This window comes from Dendrobates tinctorius, unplaced genomic scaffold (genome assembly GCF_039654945.1).
Source record: "Dendrobates tinctorius isolate UK_male_01 unplaced genomic scaffold, ASM3965494v1 ptg000005l, whole genome shotgun sequence".
NCBI classification, from domain to species: domain Eukaryota; kingdom Metazoa; phylum Chordata; class Amphibia; order Anura; family Dendrobatidae; genus Dendrobates; species Dendrobates tinctorius.
In genome coordinates, this window is record NW_027361673.1 from 29,708,196 (window position 1) to 29,732,644 (window position 24,449).

A 24,449-nucleotide genomic window follows, 5' to 3' on the forward strand; every position below is an offset into this window, starting at 1 on the left:
CAGGGCAGCCTGGGAGGCTGCGCAGAGATGAAATAATTCATTCTGGCAGTGGTTTACATGGGGCTGGTCGCATTAGCACCTGTCCCTGTGTAAACCACTTAACCCTTTCTGATGGATTGCAGCTGGGGACCTGACTGAGCAGAGGAGAGGTAATGATATTGCTTTTTTGTTTTCTTTTTGTTACAGGTCGATTGTTTATTTTTGGATTACCAGAGCAATAAATCTTGTCAAAAACTAGGTGTCTTTATTTCATTAAAATAATTTTTAATTAATGTCTGTGTGTTTAACCATTTAATAGTCTAGGGTTAATAATGGATAAGTGTCTAAGGGCCCCGTCACACACAGCGAGATCGCTGCTGAGTCACAAGTTTTGTGACGTAACAGCGACGTTACAAGCGATCTCGCTACGTGTGACATGTAGCAGCGACCAGGCCCCCGTTGTGAGATCGCTGGTGGTTTCAGAATAGTCTGGACATTTTTTTGGTCGTTGAGGCCCCGCTGGGTAGCATGAATCGTTCTGTTTGACACCAAACCAACGACCTCGCTAGCAACCTGAAACGAGAAACAATAGGCGTGTTTAAGCGGTGCCTTTTCCGCGCCCCTCAGCTCCGATTGGTGGTCGCTACTACGTTCTGATTGGTGCCCTTGTCCTTAAAGAATGTAACACAGTGGCGCTTTTCTTCATAATTCCTGACCCCGTGAAGAAGGCAGCATAGCAGCGTTTTTGTTCTTTGTCCTTTCTTGCTGGTCACACATCGAGTGAGTTCTCTGGCTGCGATTCCACACTGCAACATCAATTCATCAACGGATCTCCCAATCCTTGTAGGTATCATTTGGGGTCTCTATTGCGTTTCCATTTTCAAAACTTTATAGTTCCAATAACAGTACCAATTATGAGCTTTCATAGCTCTTTTTGAAGGGAGGGTGTGGTTTCTTTGTCTGTGCGTATGTTTGCCTGGTCTGCACCCAGCACCCAACAAAACAACTATTGTATTTTTTTTTTTTGTTTGCACCTTCTTGCTGGTCACAGATCTACCGTTCTCTGGCTGTGATTCCACTCTAAGATTTCTGTTCATCAACGGTTCTCCTGATCACAGTAGGTATCATTAGTGGTCTCTACTGCGTTTCCATTTTCACAACTTTTTAGAACAATTACCAATTATCAGCTTTCATAGCTCTTTTTGGAGGGAGGGTGTGGTTTCTTTGTCTGTGCGTATGTTTAATACCTGGTCAGCCATTTTAGGTGGTCTTATGTGCCCACACCCAACCCCCAACAAAACATTTTTTTTTTTTTTTTTTGTGTTTCAGTTTGCACCATCATGAATAATGCAGAGTGTGCTGTCGTGGTTGCTGCATTATTGTTGAGGAACATCGGCGTCAAGAAGAATCTCGGATGCAGGAGAGGCGTTCAAAAAGAAAGCGTCGCATGTGGACAAGAGATTTGCTGCAGAGGAGGTCCGAATTGTCCCACATGCAGTTGGAGAAAAAGCTTCAGGAAAAAAATCTGCATGATTTCCGCAATTATCTGCGGATGTCAGAGGAATCATTTGCATTTTTATTGGAGAAAATTACCCCACTTATCGAACGCAAGGATACAGTGATGTGTGCTGCCATCCCAGCAGATGAGATTGGCAGTCACGCTACGCTACCTGGCCACCGGACGCTCCTTGCAAGATTTGCATTTTTCTTCTGCCATTTCCAGGCCACTGCTGAGTGTTCTCATTCTGGAAACGTGCAAGGTGATTTTTAGTTGTCGTCGCAGCTACATGGAGTTTACCACCACGGAGGCGGAATGGAGCAAGATCGCCAATGATTTTGATCTTTTGTGGCAGTTCCCAAACTATGGTGGGGCTTTGGACGGAAAACATGTCCGTATTACTCAACCCCCTAACAGCGGATCATATTTTTTCAACTACAAGGGCTATTTTAGCATCATACTGATGGCCCTTGTAAACGCCAACTACGAATTTATTTATGTTGACGTTGGAATGAATGGAAGGGTTTCCGACGGTGGGGTTTTGGAGAATACTTATTTTGGCGAGCGTTTGTATAACTTCGAATTCCACCTGCCTCCCAACGCAAACACTACAGGAAACATGAACTTTGTTTTTATTGGTGATGAGGCCTTCCCGCTTCATCCCAATCTTATAAAACCGTTCCCTCAAAAAAACTCTCACACCAGAACGGAGAATTTATAATTACCGGTTATCAAGGGCACGTCGTGTTGTGGAGAATGCCTTTGGGATAATGGCAAATCGCTTTCGGGTTCTGCACACACCCATCAACCTAAAACTCGACTCAATTGACTTGGTAGTTTTAACATGTTGTGTGCTTCACAATTTCCTTCGCCGTCGGGATTCAAATTCATATTGTCCGCCCGGCTTTGTGGACTCTGTTAACCAGAGCGGAGAAGTTCAGCTTGGCAAATGGCGGGCAAACGAACACTCGATAGCTGGCCTTCGGCCTTTGGGACCCGGAAGAAGTACACAGGATGCGAAGACCTGCAGAGACAAATACTGTGCTTATTTTAATGGACCCGGTGCTGTTAATTGGCAGCAACAGAATTTATAGCCCAATCAAAGCAATATCCACTTTTCTCATTATTTTGTTTTTTTGTAAATATGTGTATAATCTAATTTTTTTTAATTGCAACTATGTTTTTCTTCAGTATGTTTACTGTTTTCAAAACCTTTGTGTAATAAACTTGTTTTTTAAAAGTCACAAAAACTTGGTGTTTCTTTCTGTAAGGTTGGCATACAGTATACTTGGAACTGGAATCCGTAGGACTTTTGGGTGTCGTCTCAGGCCAACTGTATAGTTTACAAATATTTGGGGTAGGTGGAAGTGTGGGAGTGCGACATGCCCAACGTGCATATTGGAAAAGGGCGCGGTTTTTTAAGACAAAATTAGTTGAGGATCTGTATTATGAGGCAGTGTTCAACTGTAAATTTGGTAGAGTGGTAAATTTTGTTCACGGCTGTCTGTGAATCCATATTCCTATACATACACATCTACACACATATACAGATGGACATATACACACACTCACATAAACATGATCCAACATTCAGACATTCATGTAGGCAAAGATATTTTGACATTGAGGAAGCCTCTATTTCAGGACGCAATTGCGTCTCAGAAACAATGTGCAACTGTTGAGGTAGTTGCTTTGAGAACGCATTAGCGTTCAATATTTGCCGCCGCTCGTCAACTGCAGTGGGCGGAGCAGGAGCGTCGTGGGCATGTCTAAGAACGCTGCTGCGCCTAGTACTTCAACATAAGCGGTAAAATGGCGGCCAGGCGACGTGCATCACCGTGGAGGAGGCTGAGGTGCGTTACCTCATAGAGGAGATGGAGGCACACGATTATGAGTGTGCACAAGTGTATGAACACCCAGTTCTGCACAAGCAGGCTTTGTTGCACAGAATAAAGCATGGCCTGGCAACACAGTTTGGCATCCACCGCAGCACCGCACAGATATGCAAGAAAATGGCTGATCTGCGCTATAGATCGCGGGGACGCATTGCCAACATACGCTCACACAGCGCATCTCATCATGGTGAGTGTTGTAATATCTAGACGTCATAAGTTCGCCTACATCAGCACCCACACCACTAGTCTGATATAAGTGACAGATGTATAATTTCATTAATAAAAAAAAATATTAAACATTTAAAAATTGGTATGGACACCATCCATGAGCCCCTTGATATACTGGAGCATTGTTAATGGGGGACATGAGACAGCGTAGCACCATCCTCGAGCCCCTTCATATACTGGAGCATTTAAAAATGGGGCAGATCAGACACTGGAGCAGCAACCAATCAGCCCCCTCCTATATTGGAGCATTTAAAAATGGGGCTGATCACACACTGGAGCAACATCCATGTGCCCCCTCCTATACTGGAGCATTTAAAAATGGGGCAGATCAGACACTGGAGCAACAACCAATCAGCCCCCTCCTATACTGGAGCATTTAAAAATGGGGCAGATTCTGACTCCTGAGGAGGAGGATGAAGATGAAACATCAGAATAAGGCTATGTGCACACGTAGCAGAAAATTTCTGCTGAAAAACCTGACTCCCTTCCCAGAAACTGCACGTTTTTTCAGCGCGTTTTCAAGACGCATAGAAATAGCCAGAAACGCGGAAAAATCCACGAAATTAATGAGCATGCTGCGCTTTTTACAGCGAAGCGTTTTTTTCGCGGTAAAAAGCGCATCAGTATGCACAAAAAGTGCAAAGTGCATAGAAATGAATGGAAAGCTTATTTTTAGCAGTTTTATTGGCAAATCCGCTAAAAATACCGCTAAAAAACGCTGTGTGCACACAGCCTAAAACCCCTCTAATTCCCCATCTTCTAAGTACTCGTCTGAGCTTGTATCCATTTTCTCTGCAGGAGGGTAAGGGGTCCTATTTTTAAGTCCCTTAAGGGAATTCCTGACTTCCATATTTACAATATCTTTTAAGTTATTTATAAGGGACGAAGATTCTTCTGCGACTATTCTCTATGCAGGATTGGCAAAACATTTTCTTATAGGATGACAATAGCTTTATGTTACACAGTGCGCATTCCTTATTCTTTGATTTATACAGCGCTTTCCTAGGCTTGCCCTATAAAATATATCCAAGGGGCACAGCATTAGATTCTAGGTAAGAATGGGGTTGTTTAAGGCTTCTTTCACACATCCGGCTTTGTCTCTCCAGCGCCGTGCGGCGAAAAGCCGGAGACACCGGATGCCTGTGTGGCCGGATACGGTGGCGCCCACATTTAAAAGAGCATCGCGAGACTCAGAGTCTCCGCGCATGCGCTCTGAGAAAAACTGGTCCGTCGCTGTCAAAAAAACGTTGCAGCGAACGTTTTTTGCAGACGCCGGACTGATACTTTTTGCCGTATCCGGCAAAAACCGGATGCGCCGCATACCCGTCTGGCACGGTGCGGCGACAATACAACTCTATGGGATAAAACCGGATCCGGTTGTTCCAAATTTCGCCGCATCGTGCCGGATTCAAAAAGCCGGATGTGTGAAAGCAGCCTAACTCACCCACCCCAGTAACAGAAAACTACCATACATGAAGAGGCTGCACCTTTTACACAATATTTGGCTTGGCTCTCTTCCTACATTCTTTCCACAAGATCACTGGTGGTGCAGCCAAGAATTGTAGGGAAGTAACTTTATATACCAACCGGTGCCATTTTCAAGTTTCTAGTCTTTGTGGTGGCCACACCCCCAGAAGTGATGACAGACGCTGGCCACTTCCTCCCTGCACACGTGAGCGTGACATACGGCAGTTTTATTCAAGGCTGGATTGTGATGTGATCCCGTGAAAGCGCCATGGGCCCTAAGCGAGCTTCTGCAGGATCCCTTTTAGCTGTGGACTACGCCCCCATCACCCTCAGACAATACGCCGGGAACTCCCGCAATTGCAAGCTTCCAGCTGACAGGTGAGAGGGGAATCTTGTCTGCTGCCTCAGGGAGAGTCCTATGAGATCTTCCCTAGAATACAGTGGTATTCTACCTTTTCTTCCCCACCCAACAAGGGGAGAAGTGAGTCCCGGAATCCCTGGCGTCTCCAGGGCTGTAGGTCTCCCTCCAAGGACAGGAAACCACTGAAGCGAGGAGAGGCTCCACCTTTTAAATCTGTAGGTTTCATGTCCTTAGAGGGCAGATCCTCTCTCTCGTATGGTGCTGTCATGGGGATGGGAAAAAAAAGTGCATATTATTTTCTCATGACTGGGGTATTTTATTCCCAACCAAAATGTCAACATATTGAATGACTTTGAATACCTTTTATTGTTCTTTGCTTTGTCTATAAAAATTGAGTTTTAATTATGTAAAAGGGTATTCTCAAGGTGTTGCTTTATCAGCTCAGAATTATGCAGTCTAGCCTCACATTCTGGTTGATGTGGGGGAGGGGAGTGGGCTCTTCCTTGTGTGTCAAATTTTCACATGCGAGAACTCAGATGAGTCTTGCACGTCAATACCCGGCACTGCCACTGACACTTGGATAGGAGCGGTGAGCTGCATAAATACATGCAGCTGAACACTCCGATCTTGCATGTGAGTATGAGTCCTTAGTAAGTTGCTTTAGCCGACACTGCTATCATAGTCATTTGAACAAGCATAAAGCTCATGAAAGTTACAGCCATGATTAGAACTGTTCTATAAGCCTCTGATGCTGGAGGTCCAAGGGATTGTGATTCTACAAGACTAATAAGAGCACTTTGATCAAGAGCTGAGAGGGAGATGAGCAACTAACTGCTGTATAGAAAATGAATGGGCTATAGAGCTGACTGGTGTGTTAAATTTAGAGGGAATCTGTTATGAGAATTTCACCCCAAACTCTTAAAGGGAATCTGTCACCCTTTTTTTGGACTATGATCTGCCGGCATCGACATCAGGGGCATATCTACAGCATTCTGTAATGCTGTAGTGAAGCTTCCGATGTAACCTGAAAGAGAAGAAAAAGGAGTTAGATTATACTCATCGGGGGGGGGGGGGGGGGGTACGGTCCTGCGCCTCCCATCTTCATACGATGCCATCCTCTTCTTCCCTTCCTGTCGTGGCTCTGGCGCACTGCTCTGCCCTGTTGTGGGTAGAGCAGAATACTGCAGTGTGCAGGCGCCAGACCTCTCCCGGCACCTGCGTACTGCAGGACTCTGCTCTGCCCTCAACAGGGCAGAGCCGTGCGCCTGTGCCGGAGCCACGTCAGGAAGGGAAGAGCACGGCATCGTATGAAGATGGGAGACACCGGACCGGACGCCGGGGTGAGTATAATCTACAGTGCTGTGCAAATTAATTTTTTTTTTTTTTTTTTTTTAAGTAAAATCGTAAGTTGGTTACCAGTCAGTGATTCAAACCAGTTTTAACTGCTTTGAACAGGTGTGAGTGCCTGTTCAAAGCAGTTAAAACTGGTTGAATCACTGACTGGTAACCAACTTACGATTTTACTTAAAAAAAAATGGTTTGTCCCAATTAATTTGCACAGCACTGTAAAGGTCCCGTTACATTTAGCGACGCACCAGCGATCCCGACCACGATACGACCCGGTCAGGATCACTGGTGCATTGCTAAATGGTCGCTAGTGAGCTGCCAAACAGACAGATCTCACTAGCGATGCAGCAGCGGTCGGTGGTTGATACCTGTCACACACAGCGATGGTGACGTCTTCCGCCCGTGTCCATAGAGTCGCTCGTCGGCGCCAGGAGGAAGCTGACGATGAGAAATGGACCATCCCGTTCTCGCGCGATCAGCGATATCCAGCGGGGAGCCGGGTCGGACGTGTCACATGTAGCGAGATCACTAACGATATCGCTGTTGAGTCACAAAATCGGTGACGCTTTAGAGATCTCGCTAGCAATCTCGCTGTGTCAAGGGGGCTTAACTTTTTTTCTTATCTTTCAGGTTACATCAGAGGCTTATCTACAGCATTACAGAATGCTGTAGATAAGCCCCTGATGTCAATGCCGGCAGCTGATAGTCGAAAAAAGGGTGACAGATTCCCTTTAATATAGCAATACCTTTACATGGCCAGTCCATTCCTCGGTCAGCATTTGAACTGATAAACAAGCAAAGCTGTAGATCTGAAGCCTGTTACTCCATCTATATTACCTGCTGTCAAAAAAGCGTAAACGGTTCTGCGTGGGTAATAGCAGTGGAAAGACACAGACTTCAGATCTACAAATAGTTCTACAGAATCATTTGCATATCAATTCAAGCACTGGTTTCTCAGTAGTGGAGAAATGGACCAGCCACATAAAGGTATTCCTGGACTTTGGACTTGTGGTTGAAAGAGCTCCATGCACATGTATAGAATTTGAGGTCGAAATCCTGCTGACAGATCCCCTTTAACTCCTCTACTGGAATGTAACTACTGCGTACTCCTCAGCATGGGTATGGCTTTGGCTATAAACTTTTTTTCATAACTTATGATTTTTTCAGCGCCTTCTCATTTTTTTTATAGAACATGGTTGTTACAGGGAAAGATTGATCCAGAATACAATAGTTCCCAACCTTCAATCACCATGAAAAAATAAGTTAATATCTGAACCCATAGAGAACGTTTCCTGACAAATGTACGTACTGAAAACTTAAAGTGGGTAACTGAAAAAGGTGAGCACATATGCCCAGTTCTGTGCTGCCCGCTACTTAGTCAGCTTGCCTTTCACATCCACTTTTTTTCTGCTTAACCTCAACTTCCTCGTTTCAGAGCTGCACATTGTTCAACAATTTTGTGACCAATCATCTATAATTGTAGTTTATTAGAAGATGGCTAAGATATAATAAAGTATATTATACTTATTCTTATTAGAGGTAATGGAATATTGATACTATATGGCATCATTTAATGAGCGGAAGTTCTACTGCCAGAACCTCAGTCTGTAGAAAGAAGGCAATGCCGTACTACTAAAGAGCTGTGGATCCTTTCAGTTGTTCCTGCATGGCCGTGCTCACTTCTACCCTCTGTGCTTTAGGCTGAACATAAAAAAAGGAAGTATCAGTTTTTCATTATACTTTCACTTCATTTTGTTCCCACTCATTGCTTTAAAAAGTTTCTCGAAAATCACCATGTATTCCAACCTTAAAGGGTTGTACCCACTGCTTGATCTAAATGTTTGGCCCTGATAAAATAAAAAACCTATACTCTCCTCCCATTCTGGTGCCATTCCCACGGTGTCAGTACTCACGGTTCTGAGGCACTCATGCGGATGTTGTGACACGTGGCGCACGGCACCCAATTAGCGCCAGTGTCACTGTCCCTGCCTTCAGACAAATTGAACATGAAGCTGCTCTGCAATTTCCTCTTCATATTCAATTCGACAGGAGGTAGGGACAGTGACACCAGGGTCACGTGTCACAACAGGACAGTAACCCCAGGGATAGGGTGCCAACACCACGGGAACGGCACCAGCACAGGAGAGTATAGTTTTTTTTATTTTATTTGGGCCAAGCGAGGAGTATGAGGGAATTTTCCAAGTAGTGGACAACTTCTTTAAGCTTTGTTGCATGTCCCTGCATAGGGGGGGTGGATTGGAAAGCCCCTCATTCTCAGAGGAGTCCCAGAGGTTATAATTTCATTATAGTATTATGAAATAGACCGTCCCCTTTCACCCTGTGCTTAGTGTCTTACGGCTTCAGTTTTACCTTTCTCCCTGGTAGGATGGGTCTTCCGAGTTACGGCAATATGCTGTGTGACATCTGAGAAAGGATGCAGGTGCAAGATCAAGTTAGTAACATACCAAGTCATACAATGAATTTCCATACTTGTCGTTTCAATTCTCATAGTCCTGAGGGTGTATATTGATACGGTGTCTTCTGCCTCAACCCACTTTTCACTTGCAGTGTAATATAATCCGATCCACTCCTCTCCATGGAGACTTCATGAGAATCCACTCTAAGGCCTCTTTCAAACATCAGTGTGTCCAGTAGGTGTGGTGATGCTTACACACAGACTTATTCAAGTGAACGAGTCTGTGCACGTCAGTGTTTCCACGGACCGTGTGTCCTTGCGCAAAATACACTGACATGTCCATTTATTAATAGCATAATGTCCCACGCACGTGTACACTAATGACACAAAGATGACATCCGTGTGTCATTAGCGTGACACGTATCAGTACCTGGGAAGCAGCAGTAGTTAGCGCTGTTCCCCGGGACGCCCCCTGAGGAAGTGTGTTCGAAACGCGCGTTGGGTTGGGAAATGCTTGAAAAGCCCTTAGCCATTGCCCTGCACTTTATCTCTAAGGTAATGTAATATAATTTTCTACTCCATCCTGCCGTGCCATACTCTCCCCTCATGCACTGTCACTTTACCAGGAGAAATATCTTTGGCTATCATTATGCACTTGCATATTTCTGCCATTCCCTGCATGAAGTTCAAGTCTGTATCTTTCTAGTAGCAGTATACATTTATTCTTAAGGTATGGCCTTATATACTTACATCTTGTGTTTTAATATGCTGAGAGATAGCATAGGGCTTATTTAATCTCATTTACCTTGCATCTTCTAGATCTCGGCTGGCCTCCACGGTATTTGTTTTTGTCAGTTCTTCCCCTTCATTGTGAGGCACCGTTGCTATTGATTTTAATTTAATTGCCATCATGTTTGTTTAGTATATAAAACCACATTTTATTACTAAAGTGTTTACCATCTCTGACCCTCCCTTCACAGTTGTGATTTGGCATGGTTTGCCAAGTTGATTTGATAGTCTAACAGTAACACTCTATATTGTGCTTTGGATCTTACCTCTGATTTAATTCTGTACAATACTTGTGGCACCTTATGGGAGCAGTGAACAGCTGATCAGTAAGGGGCCAGATGAAGGCCCCCACTGATTTGATACAGTAGAGAAGATGACTAGTGTACAACTATCCTAGAGAGGTCATTAGTATCAGTTTTGAACACTAATTTTTTTTTTAACTAGATAATCCCTTTAAATTCCATGTTATCGGAAAGAAGACAATCTTTGTGTTCCAACTGTTAACCATACTGGGAGAGCATTTTTTAATTATTGTCTGTGTTAATGATCTAACATCTTCAATTCAACTGGTGCATGTAAATGTGCACTTTAAAAATACTGCAACACTATAGTGCCAGTCTGACCAAGCTATAGTACAAGGTGTTCTCATTTATGAATTAAAGGGAATCAGTCTGAAGGTTTTTGTTATGCAAGCTGAAGGCAGCATGAGGTAGGGATTAAAACTGAGATCAGTGATGCTTCTCTTAGCAAGCTCTGTGGTTTTGTTTGCTTACAGTGATTGTTTTAGCACCAGGAGCTTAGCATTGTTGTGACTAGCTAGCTGGCCTCCTGAGCCCTGGTCCGACACGCCCCTCCTGTGATAAGCAGCTCCCTGTCTACAGACATTGTACATGGAGAGCCTGGTGGGGACAGGGGGAGCTTCCGGAGCTGTGCTACATTGCCGATCCGGATTGTGTGACAACTAGTGATGAGTAAGCGTGCTCGGATATCGTGTTATCCAAGTATCTCGGGCGTGCTCTAGAAATATATTCAAGTGCCTCTGGCTGCATGATTCACGGCTGTTAGGCAGGCGCAACAGGTGCAGAACTGCCTGTTTGTTAGGCAATCCCCGAACGTGTTGTGGCTGTTTAACAGTCGTGAATCGTGCAGCTGCGGGGAACTTAACATATCACTGGATACTCGGATAACACAATATCCAACAACATTCGCTCATCACTATTGATAACGGCTGCACTTATTAAACTAAGCGATACATCATTGGATTCAGCTTCTCTTTGCCTACATCATGCTGCTTTCAGATGAGGTAGCAAAAACCTGCTGACAGATTCCCTTTAAAAAGCATCGCAAAAGTAAAGTAAGTGAAACTACTTAATCGAAAAGAAAAAAACTAAACACAAAAAACATCATTAATGTTTTCTTTGATTGAGACGACTTAAGATCCAGCACAGGATTTCCTTTACTTTCAAAGTAGCATTAAAAATAATCTTATACAATAACAAGGTTACAACACATGAATTACAGCATTTTATGTACCATAATGGCCAATAATAATTACCCGTAAATTAAAATTAATTTACCACTTTAAAAAACTGAACTTGTATTCTAAAAAGAAAAAAAAATTGCATAGCTGCAATATTATGATGTATTGAATTATTCAGAACTTGTAACACGTAGGACACACTGTATTAACCCTTTCATCCCTGAGTTTAATGACTTGCCTGCACTTCATAAGTATTAAAAAAAAGTGCCATAATTTGCCAAGCAGACTTCAAGCCATATACAAATTGTAGTATTAAGCCGTTAAAAAAAAAAAAATCTTTCATTATACATAGTTTTGCATGTTATTCTATTAGACTATCTCTTAACATTAAAATGTTAAGCAGACACATTCAATAAATTCAATATGGAAACCAGAAGACAGTGGAGGCTTTACTATGCTAAAAAAGTTGTGTACATGCCTTGCAACAAATTTGTTTTGTTTTTTTTTTTTTAGACACATTTGGCGCTTTACTACACAGTGTCTAGAAAAGATTGTGATCTTTAGAGCTTATAATGATAATAATTTAGAGCTCTAGAGTTTATAATTATTTATCACCTATCCATAGAATAGAGGCGTTTCTGATGGCTTGATCTCCCCACTGATCCTGAGAACTGAGGCTGTGCAGAGCCCCAAATAAATGGACTGGTGGTCAATCATGCACACGGTCACTCCATTCATTTTACCGAAGATCAACCAAGTGCTGTGCTCGACTAAATCCTGCAGTTCCAATAAGAATGAATGAAGCGGCAGTGCACGATTGACCTTCGCGCCATTCACAAGGGGCTCGTTGCAGCCCTGAATAGCTGGATTGTTGCGGACCATAGAGATTAAACCTCTAACAATCATGAAGTTATCCCCTATCAAATGGATAGGGGATAAGTTTCAAACTTCAGAATACCTCCTTATATAAGCCAATAAGAGCCAAAGTTTTGGTGTAAAGGAAGATAACCCAAAAGGTGGCATAAGGAAGTGACTAACTTGTCTAGCAATATGCACCAAAAGTATCATTCATAGTGATCCGCTATGATAAATTTGGCACATCTAGTTTGTTCCCCATTACATGGAGCGCTTATAGTCATAATGAATTGTAGTTCAGCTCTAGTGTGGAACTACTGTATGCTTCCACCATGCCAGTCACTGCTCGTATCCTGATCTTATATATAGGTTGTATTGTACTTTTTGCCTGATCAAAATGGTATGACAGCAAATTTAGATTTGCTTTGTAAACGTATTAGAAAAGCCCAGTTTCATCTCCTCCTACACACAGTGCCTTTGTGACTGCTCTCAAAATCATACCTACTGCGCGATCACATTTCTGTAGGTGGTTTCCTTTAGAAAAATGGCTTTTCCCCTAGATCAATTTGGTATTCAGATATATGCTCTGAAACAGTTTCTCGTGACTAAATAATAAAGTAAAAACTGTGGCAGTATGTGACCTTAATCCTGAGTCAAGGACCCAAGGTGGCAGCTGTAGCACGAACCTGCTGCATTTGCAGCTGTACATTGGCTATTACATGGATACAGTCCATAAACTCGCTGACAGAGGTTTCAGTCATGCCCTAATCTTAATGAACTATATCTGTTATAGCTGAGGACATGGAAACCACCAGGACTGCCATACAACCCCTCCCGATTGTATAGGAATGTATGGCTTTGCAATGTTGTCTGCACTAATGGGATCTCTACATCTCCACGTTCAATGTATTATTCCAAGCCAGGAGAGTTTTCAACTAAATACTGAAAAAAAGCTCAATTACTCATCTCCTGTACAAAAAAGAAATCTATGTTACGATGTTACTATGTTAATTACTTCTATAAAGAAGACCTGGCAGCTCTTCTTGGTTTTAGTACAGATTTTTATTTCACATAAAAAACAATTCTGGAGCATCTCTGCAAAGTGCTGCTCCTGTGTTATTCCTCCAAGAAGTGCACTATTAGATTCATAAGAGTTGGGGCGTGTTCCTACAGTCTGATCATTGATTGGACAATGTCATTAGATTACCAGTTGGGGCGTGTTCCCACAGTCTGATCACTGATTGGACAATGTCATTAGATTACCAGTTGGGGCATGTTCCCACAGTCTGATCACTGATTGGACAAGGTCATTAGATTACCAGTTGGGGCATGTTCCCACAGTCTGATCACTGATTGGACTATGTCATTAGATTGTTACCAGTTGGGGCGTGTTCCCAAAGTCTGATCACTGATTGGACAATGTCATTAGATTGTTACCAGTTGGGGCGTGTTCCCACAGTCTGATCACTGATTGGACAATGTCATTAGATTGTTACCAGTTGGGGCGTGTTCCCACAGTCTGATCACTGATTGGACAATGTCATTAGATTGTTACCAGTTGGGACGTGTTCCCACAGTCTGATCACTGATTGGACAATGTCATTAGATTGTTACCAGTTGGGACGTGTTCCCACAGTCTGATCACTGATTGGACAATGTCATTAGATTTTTACCAGTTGGGATGTGATCACTGATTGGACAATGTCATTAGATTACCAGTTGGGGCATGTTCCCACAGTCTGGTTCACTGATTGGACAATATCCTAGTGCCAGACTGTAGGAACACCTCTGATTTTTGCTGCGTTTTTTTTTCTGCAGGCAAAACCTGCTCTTGGCAGTTAGGCTGTGTGCACGCGCTGCTGATTCTGCTGCGGATTTGGCCCTGTGGATCCGCAGCGTACAGTACCATTATTCCCTACGGGAATTAAAAACCGCTGTGCAGACACGGCAGAATTTTCCGCAGTTTCAAATCCGCAGAAAGAATTGCATGTCAATTCTTTCTGCGGATTCCGCAGCGGTTTACCATCTCCTCCATTGTGGAGATGATAAACCGCAGGGCAAAACCGCAGGCTAATCCGCAGATAAACCGCAGGTCTTTTGACCTGCGGATTTATCTGCGGATTTCGCAAAATCTGTGCGAATGAATCCGCAGCAGATTCCGCAGCGAGTGCACACAGCCTAAAGCTGCTTACAAAAAGCAGGTTTTGTTGCGTTGTTGCTGTTTTTTGTGCATGTCGATAAAGTTTAGTGCCCCCCCTTAAAAAAACATGATGCAACGTCCTTAGGTTTTTGCACCAAAAAAAAAATGCAGCAAAACCGGATACCTGCATTTTTGCACTTACTCAATGCTTTTTATGGGAGATGAAAAAAACGCTGAGAGAAGTGACTTTCTGCTTCTTTCAAAAACACAGTTTTCCAAATCAGGAAGGGGAAAAAAAAAAAAAAAAAAAAAAAAAAAAAAAAACAATGTGTGTACATGAGATTTCTGAAATCTCATCGACTTTGCCAGAAAAAAAAAACCACACCAAAAACACAACGTGTGAAAATCGCTGTGTTACTCATGCTTTTATTTAATCTACAAGGAATAAAAAAAAAAACTTTGCACAAACAATATCATTACCTCCGCGATTCTCAACGCAAGGCTATCCTAAGCAATGGAGTCCCGTCTACGAAGTCCGTGCACACCGTAACAGTGCAGACACGAGTACCAAATATTTGTGGCGGGACTCATTAATTTATGTTTGAATTTGTAACTTTCCAAGGCTGCGTTCACACGCTGCAGCTGGGGTTTTTTGGCGCTCTGCTTTTGACATGATTTTTCTGCAGCACTGATCCCTACATAGACTTTTCCAAGCACTGTAGCAACGTGTTGTTCTGTGTAAGGTTCCCTTAGCGCTCTGCATCACATGGACAGCATTGTCTTTTGCGCACATTACAAGCATTTTACGGATGTAAACATACCAACTGCTTTATGTTTAATGGCACTTTGATGGCTTGTGTTCCCTGACTAAATATATATGTAAAAAAAAAAAAAAAAAAACCTCAAATATCACCACCACTCAGATGCAGGTTGTGGCTCAGAGATGAAAGGGTTAATCGGTAGGAAGATATGCTTTAGTATGGTAATCAACTTCTGGAGGCATCTAGCGAAAGTCCGCATAATGGAGACACTGAACGGACACAAAAATGGTGGATATGGGAAGTCCTGTAATTGGGCGCAAAAAACCGAACTATTTCACATTTTGTCTTCTGAAAGTACAAAAATGGGTCTGTACCGTAAAAACCATGAACGGTTTGGATTTTGGCATCTAAAAAGGAAAATATATAGATTGACAATAAAAAAAAAAAAAAAAAAAAAAAGAAAAATTAGTTTTAGAGATGTTCTCAGCCCAGCTCAGTCCAGCAAAAAAAATTGGTCGTACTGGCTCCTGGTTTGTATAGGTCAATAAAAAAAAAAAGTTGAACGCAGGGACAAGAGTTAACTTTGGCCTACAGTATGGATCGTTCATTAACAGGAATGGTGGGGCACAAGTGCGTCGTCGTCTTTAACAGGATGTGCAGCATTTTGAAAATCCCTGTGTGCATCCTTCCATAGTGAACGTTTGGCACACTGATCTCGGAGGAAATCTATAGCTTCTCCTCTTCACTGAATCTAGATTCCCAACAACATGAAGGTCTAAGGCAGGGAGGCCTATAATGCCCCTTCTCAGGATAGTCACAGCAGATGGATATCTGTTCCTTAGGTAATTCTCTTTTTATGATCTGGATAATAAAGCTACCGGAAGAAAAAAAAAAAAAAAAGATACATATATACATCTGGTTAGTATAGATATAATACATATGTCAACCAGTAATAAAATTATGCTTAAAATAATTGAAAATAAACTATGGTAAATTCAAACTGTTGCAATATCAAATGTCACCAGGAGGCGGAGTCATGGCCAAGAAATGTCCTTTAGCTTTAGGTGATTGGTCAGTTTTAGATTTTAACCAAATTTAGATTCTAATAATGAAATAAATGATACCGATTACTAATCACATCATCTTTGTGACTTTTTTCTCCATTGAGAATACTCACCGTTGAGCTGTGCATAATAATTTAGCAGAGATGTAAGTGCAGTTTCCATTCTCAGAACACATTATACAACATACGCTAGGTACAAGATGTAGCAAGAACAAATTTGTTTTTACAATTAGACGAAACTTTATGAGCAGCTTCTACTTGAAAGCCATCATTTTAACAAGAGTGATACAGGATATTAAAAAATACAAAATGAACTGTTTTTGCCTACCACACACAGTTTCTGCCTGCAGCAGCCAAAAATGCTCCTTGGCAATAAAAATTAATCCAGTATCAGAAAATATATGTGTGTGCTAAATATATATTTTGGCAATGTTTTTAATTGAAATCTGTATATAAAAAAAACAAAACAGAAATTGAAATCTTGCAAGTTTCAGGAAACAACATATGTACATATCAAAATGAGGAAATGGTTGCACTCAATTGCGTTAAGACATATCAGTGTGAAATACAAGAAGTGTGAATAGCGGAATGGCTTTTGAAATTTAGGAAAACACATGAGAGGCTTAGCATAAAATTTGGCCAAAAAACGTGAGCCCATTCACCAACGTCAAGGTGATCTCATCGAATGGGCCCCGACCTAACTTCCTAGTGTGAACACTTACCTCTGGCTAATAACTTGGTAGAGCCTATGTTTATAGGAAGGTCGGAACCAAATGTGATTGGATGTAATTAAAACCACAGCTTGGTGAAGGGCGGAGTGCTCAGTCAGAAAGCTAGCATACAAATTAGGCTGGGGTCACACTGCGTTATGGCAGTCCGTTAACACCGCCATAGACCCCCATTATGTGGCGCATCGCGACACATGCCATAAAGCGGCATACGTTAGCGATGTGCCGTTATTCACTGACGGAGCCTCGGATGCGGCCTGCAGCGTCTGAGGCTCCGTCACCGCTAGCGCTGATGGAGCATCAGCGCTAGCGGTATAGCATAACGCAGCCCGTCAACGCTGAACAGGCTGTGTTAACGTTATGTGAACCCGGCCTTACAGAAAACTGACGGCACATCAAGAACTAGTCTGAATAGGTGCATATCAAAAAACAGCTTGCATATCAAAATGAGGAAATGGTTGCACTCAATTACATTAAGGCATATCAATGTGAAATACAAGAAGTGTCAATAGCGTAATGGCTTTTGAAATTTAGGAATAACACGAGATACTTAGCACAAAATTTGGCCAAAAAATGTGTTTTTCCTAAATTTCAAAAGCCATTACGCTATTCACACTTCATGTATTTCAAACTGACATGCCTTAATGCAATTGTGTGCAACCATTTCCTCATTTTGATGTGTAAGCTGTTTTTTGGTATGCACCTATTCAGACTAGTTCTTGATGTGCAGTTTTCTGTAAACATATGTACATAGCCACAATAAACTGACTATATTCGAATTGAACCATCTAATGTGCTTGTGCAAAGGTCATTTTGAAGGAACTTCTAATCTGAATCATTCTAATCCTGCCTCAATTTTTTTTTAATAAATATGATGATATTGGGAAAAAAAGAAAATACAAACACTGCCAAAATTTAAAAATACACAGAAGCCCAACAAAAACCTGAATTAAGCAGTAGGCAGTTTTCTGATGATGGCTTCCCTTTAAGTGTGAATTGAGCTAAATAGCCTTACTACAAGCTTCAGCGAGTGCTAGCCATCAGGAATTAGAAAGGTGGGTGCTTTAAACAGAGGTGCATGATCAAGTTCCATTTCTCCCTGCAAAAGTGATCTCAAACGCTAAGAAACAGGATAGGAAACTAAAAAAACCTGCTAAAAACCAGGAAAGAGGTGTGACTCCAGGGAAAATTGGAGCTTCTGTTGTGACTCTTGAGGAACTATGGCAGGGTGGGGTTACTAGCTAGGGATAAGAAATAAGTAAAATTCCTACTTAAGGAAGGCATCACTGTGACTACTGGGGGAGGTGGTTGTCACTATTAGGAAAAATGGTCATCTGCTCAGAAATATGGGAAAGGGGAGACAGGGGCATAATTTTTGTTACTTCTGTAGGGGAAGGGGGGAAGACAGCTGGGACTTCCCAGGGGAATGTTTGTATGGTTGGTTCAGCGTGTTGTTGCAATATCCTGCAGTTTAGATTGGGCTCCTAGAATTGTATAAGACTTGTGTAGGTCTAATAGGAAGATGTCTTCTCCAAAGAAAGCCAAGTCCCCCAGTTGTCTTTTTTTTTTAAATAATCACATCATTCAGTCTATTTACCATTGATTACGGGGTACTTCACACATAGCGAGATCGCTGAAATGTCACAGGTTTTGTGACGCAACACCGACCTCGCTATGTGTGACACATAGCGGCGACCGGCCCCCCGCTGGATCTCGCTGATCGAGCTCGAATGTCCTGGGACATTTTTTGATCGTTGGTGTCCCGCTGGCCAGCATGCATCAATGTGTTTGACGCCATAACAACGATGAGCGACATCGTTGCGACTCAGAACTCAGGGACGCAGGCGTGATTTTGCTTTGTCTTTTCAACGCCCCCTCAGCTCCGATTGGTGGTCTCAAATTAGGATCTTTGTAGCATTTCCTTTTATAGGTCAGCTATCAATTATATGCAATCATAACATTTAACACGTACAGTTATAATAATCGCGTGTCCCCGTGTCAGTGACTGTGGATCCACGAATAAATAGCGCACTAGCGACTCAGACAGGGATGCTGAAGCAAACCGCGTAGTGATAGCACAGTAGTGGCCACCAATCGGAGCAGAGGGGCGTGGAAAAGGCAACGCTGAAGCACGCCTATCGAGGTCTGAGTCGTGAGAATAGCTGCTGTGTGACAAGGTCCCAACGACCGCCGAGGTCATTATACGGATCGCCGTATCGTTGTTGAGTCGTTTAGTAGATCTGCCTGTTTGACAGTTTACTAGCGACCATGTAGCGACGTACCAGCGATCATTACCAGGTCGTATCGTTGTCAGGATCGCTGGAGCGTTGCTATGTGTAACGGAACCCTAAGACAGCCCTGTTCCTTTTGACAAGAGCCAAATAGTCAAGTGTGTTTATTTACCTATCATACGGGCTACCAGTGTCTAGTCTGACGGGTGCTCCGGACAGGATCTATTGACTTCAAACCATTCATCTATGCACCTATAATAGAGAAAAACAGAGATGAGACAAGACAAGTTCCACTGACTTGGAAGAGGAGCAAGGACTGCAATTAATCGCAAGTGTATGGTTTACCGCAGTACCATAGTTTAAAACAAGAACATCTGGCACTAAGGAGTGGTATTTCCTTTGGTTTTTGCGTGGTTTGATATTGTCTGTAGTGTTCATCCCCATTTAATATGTGCTCCAATGACAATGCTAACAAGTGTGTGTATTCTGAGATGTATGCATGCCTTGAACAGACGTTTCCGGGTGACTATATCTGCGCTTGATGTCAGCATGTTGTGTATTTGGAAGCCCAGGTTGTAGATCTAATTGTGCAGCTTGCAGGAGAATTGAGGATAGGAGTTTAGAGCTCACTGAGCGGTTCGGCCTGGGGCCAGTGATATGCAGGAGGGTGGGGAAGATCAGAGGTAAGTGGGCTGGGTAACAGTGCTATGAGCGTCACTAGAAAGACAGCAGGAGCTTAGGAAATTAAATAAATGGCTTAAAAATTGATGAAGGAAAAAAGGATTTGGGTTCATGGAGAACAGGGGTGATGTCTCCATCAGCTACAGGTTCTACAGTAGGGACGGGCTGCACCTCAATGGGGAGGGGTGCAGCTGTGCTACGGGAAAAACTGGTTAGGATCGGTGTGAGAGGGTGGTTGTACAAAAAAAAGGGGATAGAGCAGAGTGAAATACAGTGAGAGTCATTGAGGATTTAGAGGGGGTTTGGACATGCAAGAAAGCAGAGAAGGGACTAGGAATAATAAATGTGCTAAAAATGTGCCTTAATGACAGTCAATTTTTTCAAATCTGACTTGTCACTTTGTCAGGGGTCTCAAACTCGGCAGAGTAAATGGGCCGCATATAAAAAAAAATTTGAGCTGGGGGGCTGCCGCATTCCTTTCAAACTTAATACACCTCGTACACACACAGCTCTGCTGCGTCCACCTCGTCCACATGCGACTCCGCTCCGTACACCTCGTCCACACGCGGCTCCGCTCCGCACACCTGGTTCACATGCGGCTCTGTACATACATGGCATGGCTCTGCTCCATACTCCTTGTACACATGGCTCCGCTCCGTACACACATGGCTCCATACACCTCATACACACACACACACACACAGCTCCGCTCCGTACACACACAGCTCTGCTACATCCACCCTGTAAACCCCTCCTGACCCCACACAGAAACTTTACCTCATCCAGCACCATGACAACCAGCACAGACAGCAAGCGTCTTGCATACACGGAGGCCCCTGATCATGTGACCACTGACTCCTCCCCCTCCTGTGATGTCATCCCAGCTCCTGTGCAAAGTGTGCACACAGAACAGCCATCGCGGATCGCACGCTCCTGAATGCGCGCCTTCCCCCTGCCTCAGGGAGTGAGACATGGTGCACCGCGGGCCGCAGATGCCTGCCTCAGGGGCGCATGCGGCCTGCGGGCCGCGTGTTTGAGACCTCAGCTTTATGTGTTGGATGCAGCAGAGTGTCCCTAGTCTGTTACATCTCAGGTCTGTAAAAAGACATATTGGTGGTCAATAAGGGGTTGAATATCTGGAGGCAAATGCAAGATGTCTTGCAAACAAAATGCACGATATGTGGACTGTAATGTCGGCCAAAGGTTGTGATGTGGTGGACATTACGGAAACCTGGCTGATTAAGAGCCATGACTGGGTGAGATATATTGAGGGTTACAACACATGCAGAAAGGACAGGAAAGAGAAAAATAAAGGAAAGGTGCTTATTTTTAGTAAATCCAACTTAAGACCTGTTTAGAGTCAGTACGGGTAAATATACATGGGGATGAAATAATGGAAAGCTGCTAATTGGAGATTGCTATAAGCCTCCAAACATCACTGAACAGGTAGGAGATGACATGCTGCAACAAATTAAAACGGCAGCAAATAATAGGGTCCTTATTATGGGGGATTTTAACTATCCAGACACTCAATAGGGCACAGAATCTTCTGGTGGTGCTAAAAGCTGCAAGTTATTATCCGCGGTTCAGGACAATTACCTCTCTCAGCTGGCAGATGAACCAACCAGGGGAGGTGATCTACTGATCTGGTTCTGTCAAATAGACCAGATACAATTTCAGATCTACAGGTCAGGCAGCATTTGGGAAGCAGCGACCATAATAAGGTAAGTTTCAATGATTATAATATTCAATAAACATTTCATAGAACAAAAACAAATACCTGGAACTTTAGATAAAGTGAAATTCTCTGGCTTAAAGGAAGAACTCAGTTTTGTAGACTGGAACTATGTCATGGTAATTGGGGATGCCGAACACACATGGGAAGTGTTTAACCCTTTAATGCAATATCACTAGCGATGAGCAAACATACTCTGATAACGTGCTATCCGAGCATGCTCGTATGTTCTCCCTTTATCTTGGGCGAGCTCGAATAATACAATAGAGTCCCTGCGCCTGCATGTTTTGAGGCTGTTAGGCAATCCCCGCATGTGTTGTGGTTGTCTAAAGGCCGCAAATCACGTAGCCGCAGGGACTCTAACATATTCTTTGAGCTTGCCCAAGATACTCGGATAACACGTTATCCAGGCACTCGCTCATCATGTAAATTTATGTGATTGTGGAGGAGGCTCAGGAGCTGAGAGCTCACCACATGCGGCAGATATCGGTTATATTAAATAGCCATCATCTGTCTCGAACAGCCTCAGCCGGAGGATGACTGTTAACCATTTAAATACCGCTGTTAAATTTTGGCCTTCAAGGAGACTGATTTTCACCAGATTTTGCAATACTGTAGTAAGATAGTAAACTATTTGACCATTTACATTTTAAAAACTTAATATATAAATACGGAAGAAAAAATGGGACACATATTAATACGGATGAAAGCTGTCCAAAATTTCTGGATGGAAGGACCATTTTGTTATTCGTTAATGCAAACTTAGCCTAAAGGACTGGAAACAAATTTGCTGTAAATGGGACCACAAGTATATGTGTTAGGAGCAATTCTTTTTAATCTCTTTATTAATGACCTTTGGATAGGATTTAGGGTAAAGTGTCAGTGTTTCCAAAGGGGACAAACATTTGTATGATAAAAACTGAGTTTGACAGAATGATCTGGATAAGAAGTCCAAATGGGCGAACACTTGACAGAGGAGGTTTAATGTTGATAAATGTAGAGTAATGTACCTAGGATGGAGTAATCCTATAGCAGCATATACATTAAATGGGAGTATACTTGGGACTACAGAACAGGAGAAGGACGGGGGATTCTGGTTACAAGTAAGCTGAGCAGCAGCACTCAATGTCAAGCATCAGCTGCAAAAGCCAATAAAATATTAGGATGTATAAAAAGATATTTAAACCTGTGATCCCAGTGTTATATTTTCCCTCAGTTACCGCTTGTAAGGTCACATATTGAATATGAAATCCAGTTTTCAGCTTCACATTTAAAAAATATTGGAAAGCTAGACTTAGTTCAAAAGGCAGGCAATGTGAATATTACAAGAGATGGAAGGTTTTTCCTATGATGAGAGGTTAAAAAAAGTTGGGCTGGTTTAAAACAGAAAAAAAAGATCTCATTTCTATGTATAAATACATGTGTGATGAATAAAGGACTGGCACATGATTTATCCTTTCCTAAAACCTTACAAAGGACCGGAGGGAGGAAAGGCGATTCCGGCAGCCAAATAGGCTCTTTACAGTTAGAGCAGTCAGACTGTGGAATGCCGGCCACAAGAGGTAATAATGGCAGACACTATAGCAACATTAACAAAACAGGGCTGGATGCTTCTCTCACAACATATGGCATTGTTATAAATGATCTAGCTATAGAGAATGTATAACAGGTAGAGGAAGGTTGATTTTGATGGACCTAGTGCTTCTTTCATCTTGTGTAACAAAGTACATGTCTTGTTTCAGAAATATCCCAGATGCGATGCATCTTTTATACTGGAGCAGTTCAGGTGTGAGAACTTGACAGCCTCATTTATGTCTATGGGTTTGGCAAGTTGGGGGTCAGGATACGTGCGGACAGTCCATGTTCAAACTTCGATACATGGATGTGCAAATGTGACATTACTGGTTAAACAATATCTAATGTATTTTTCTTAAAAGGTTGTCTTATAGCAAACAATGGTGACGTATCACTAGATTATACAGCAGTGTCCAGTCTCTTGGGGTCTGCCAGCTTTGCCACATCAGGTCTTCACGCATTGGGCATTCCCTCTATTAACTCAGAATCCCCTAACCGGAAAAGTGAAAAACCTACATAACTCCTTTAAACTAAATGACAAAATATGGATAAAAGAAAGACGCCAACACACAAATACAGAATACTTGCCCTTTGTGGTATATACATAAACAGGGTAATCTTGCTATTGTGTCCCCTTGCTGTAGGTCCTCCAGACATATTGTACATTCTCCAGCATCTTTGCCAAGAACATCCTCTAAAAAGAGAAAACATTGGCCGTGTTACATTACTGTCATACATACAGCTTTATGATTCACTTTTACAATGCTCCACTTCACCACACTCCTAGTAATACAACCACTTTTACACATCCATATGAATCGTGAGTCCATTTGTACGTTCTGATGCTGCGGTGATATTTTCCAGGAGTGGTGGTGCTAGGATTTATTTTAAAGAGGCTGCCCACTACTGTGAGACAGGTTAGCAATTATCCCAATAATTTTAATAAAAAAATATTTTCAATGTGGACTAGTGATGCTCCTCCTCCCTGGCTCCCCCCTGCTGGTGTCTCCTGATGGTCTCCTGACTCTTTCAGGGGAAGAAGGAGGAGGGAAAAGGGACCACTGCAGCCAATGTCACCTCATGCCCTTGCTGGAAGAGCAAGCCAGGAGTTAGCTAGGGAACAAAAGAAGGGATACAAAGCAGCGGTGGGAGGATGTAAAGTAATTTTTATATATTTTTTCACCCTAACAACCTGTCTCAAAGAAGTGAACTCCTTCTTG

General features: G+C 42.7%; 1 protein-coding gene across 1 annotated transcript in view; it reads right to left on the reverse strand.

The window, feature by feature from the left end:
* Positions 1 to 11,418: 11,418 nt before the first annotated feature.
* ZNRF2 (zinc and ring finger 2) overlaps positions 11,419 to 24,449 on the reverse strand; it is a 150,948-nt gene continuing 137,917 nt past the window's right edge. The window contains exons 3-5 of the mRNA XM_073569164.1: positions 23,818 to 23,923; positions 19,411 to 19,490; positions 11,419 to 16,090 (exon numbers count right to left, since the gene is read on the reverse strand). Coding sequence (XP_073425265.1) covers positions 19,433 to 19,490; positions 23,818 to 23,923 — 164 coding nt within the window. The 3' untranslated portion in view covers positions 11,419 to 16,090; positions 19,411 to 19,432. The remainder of the gene's footprint in view (positions 16,091 to 19,410; positions 19,491 to 23,817; positions 23,924 to 24,449) is intronic.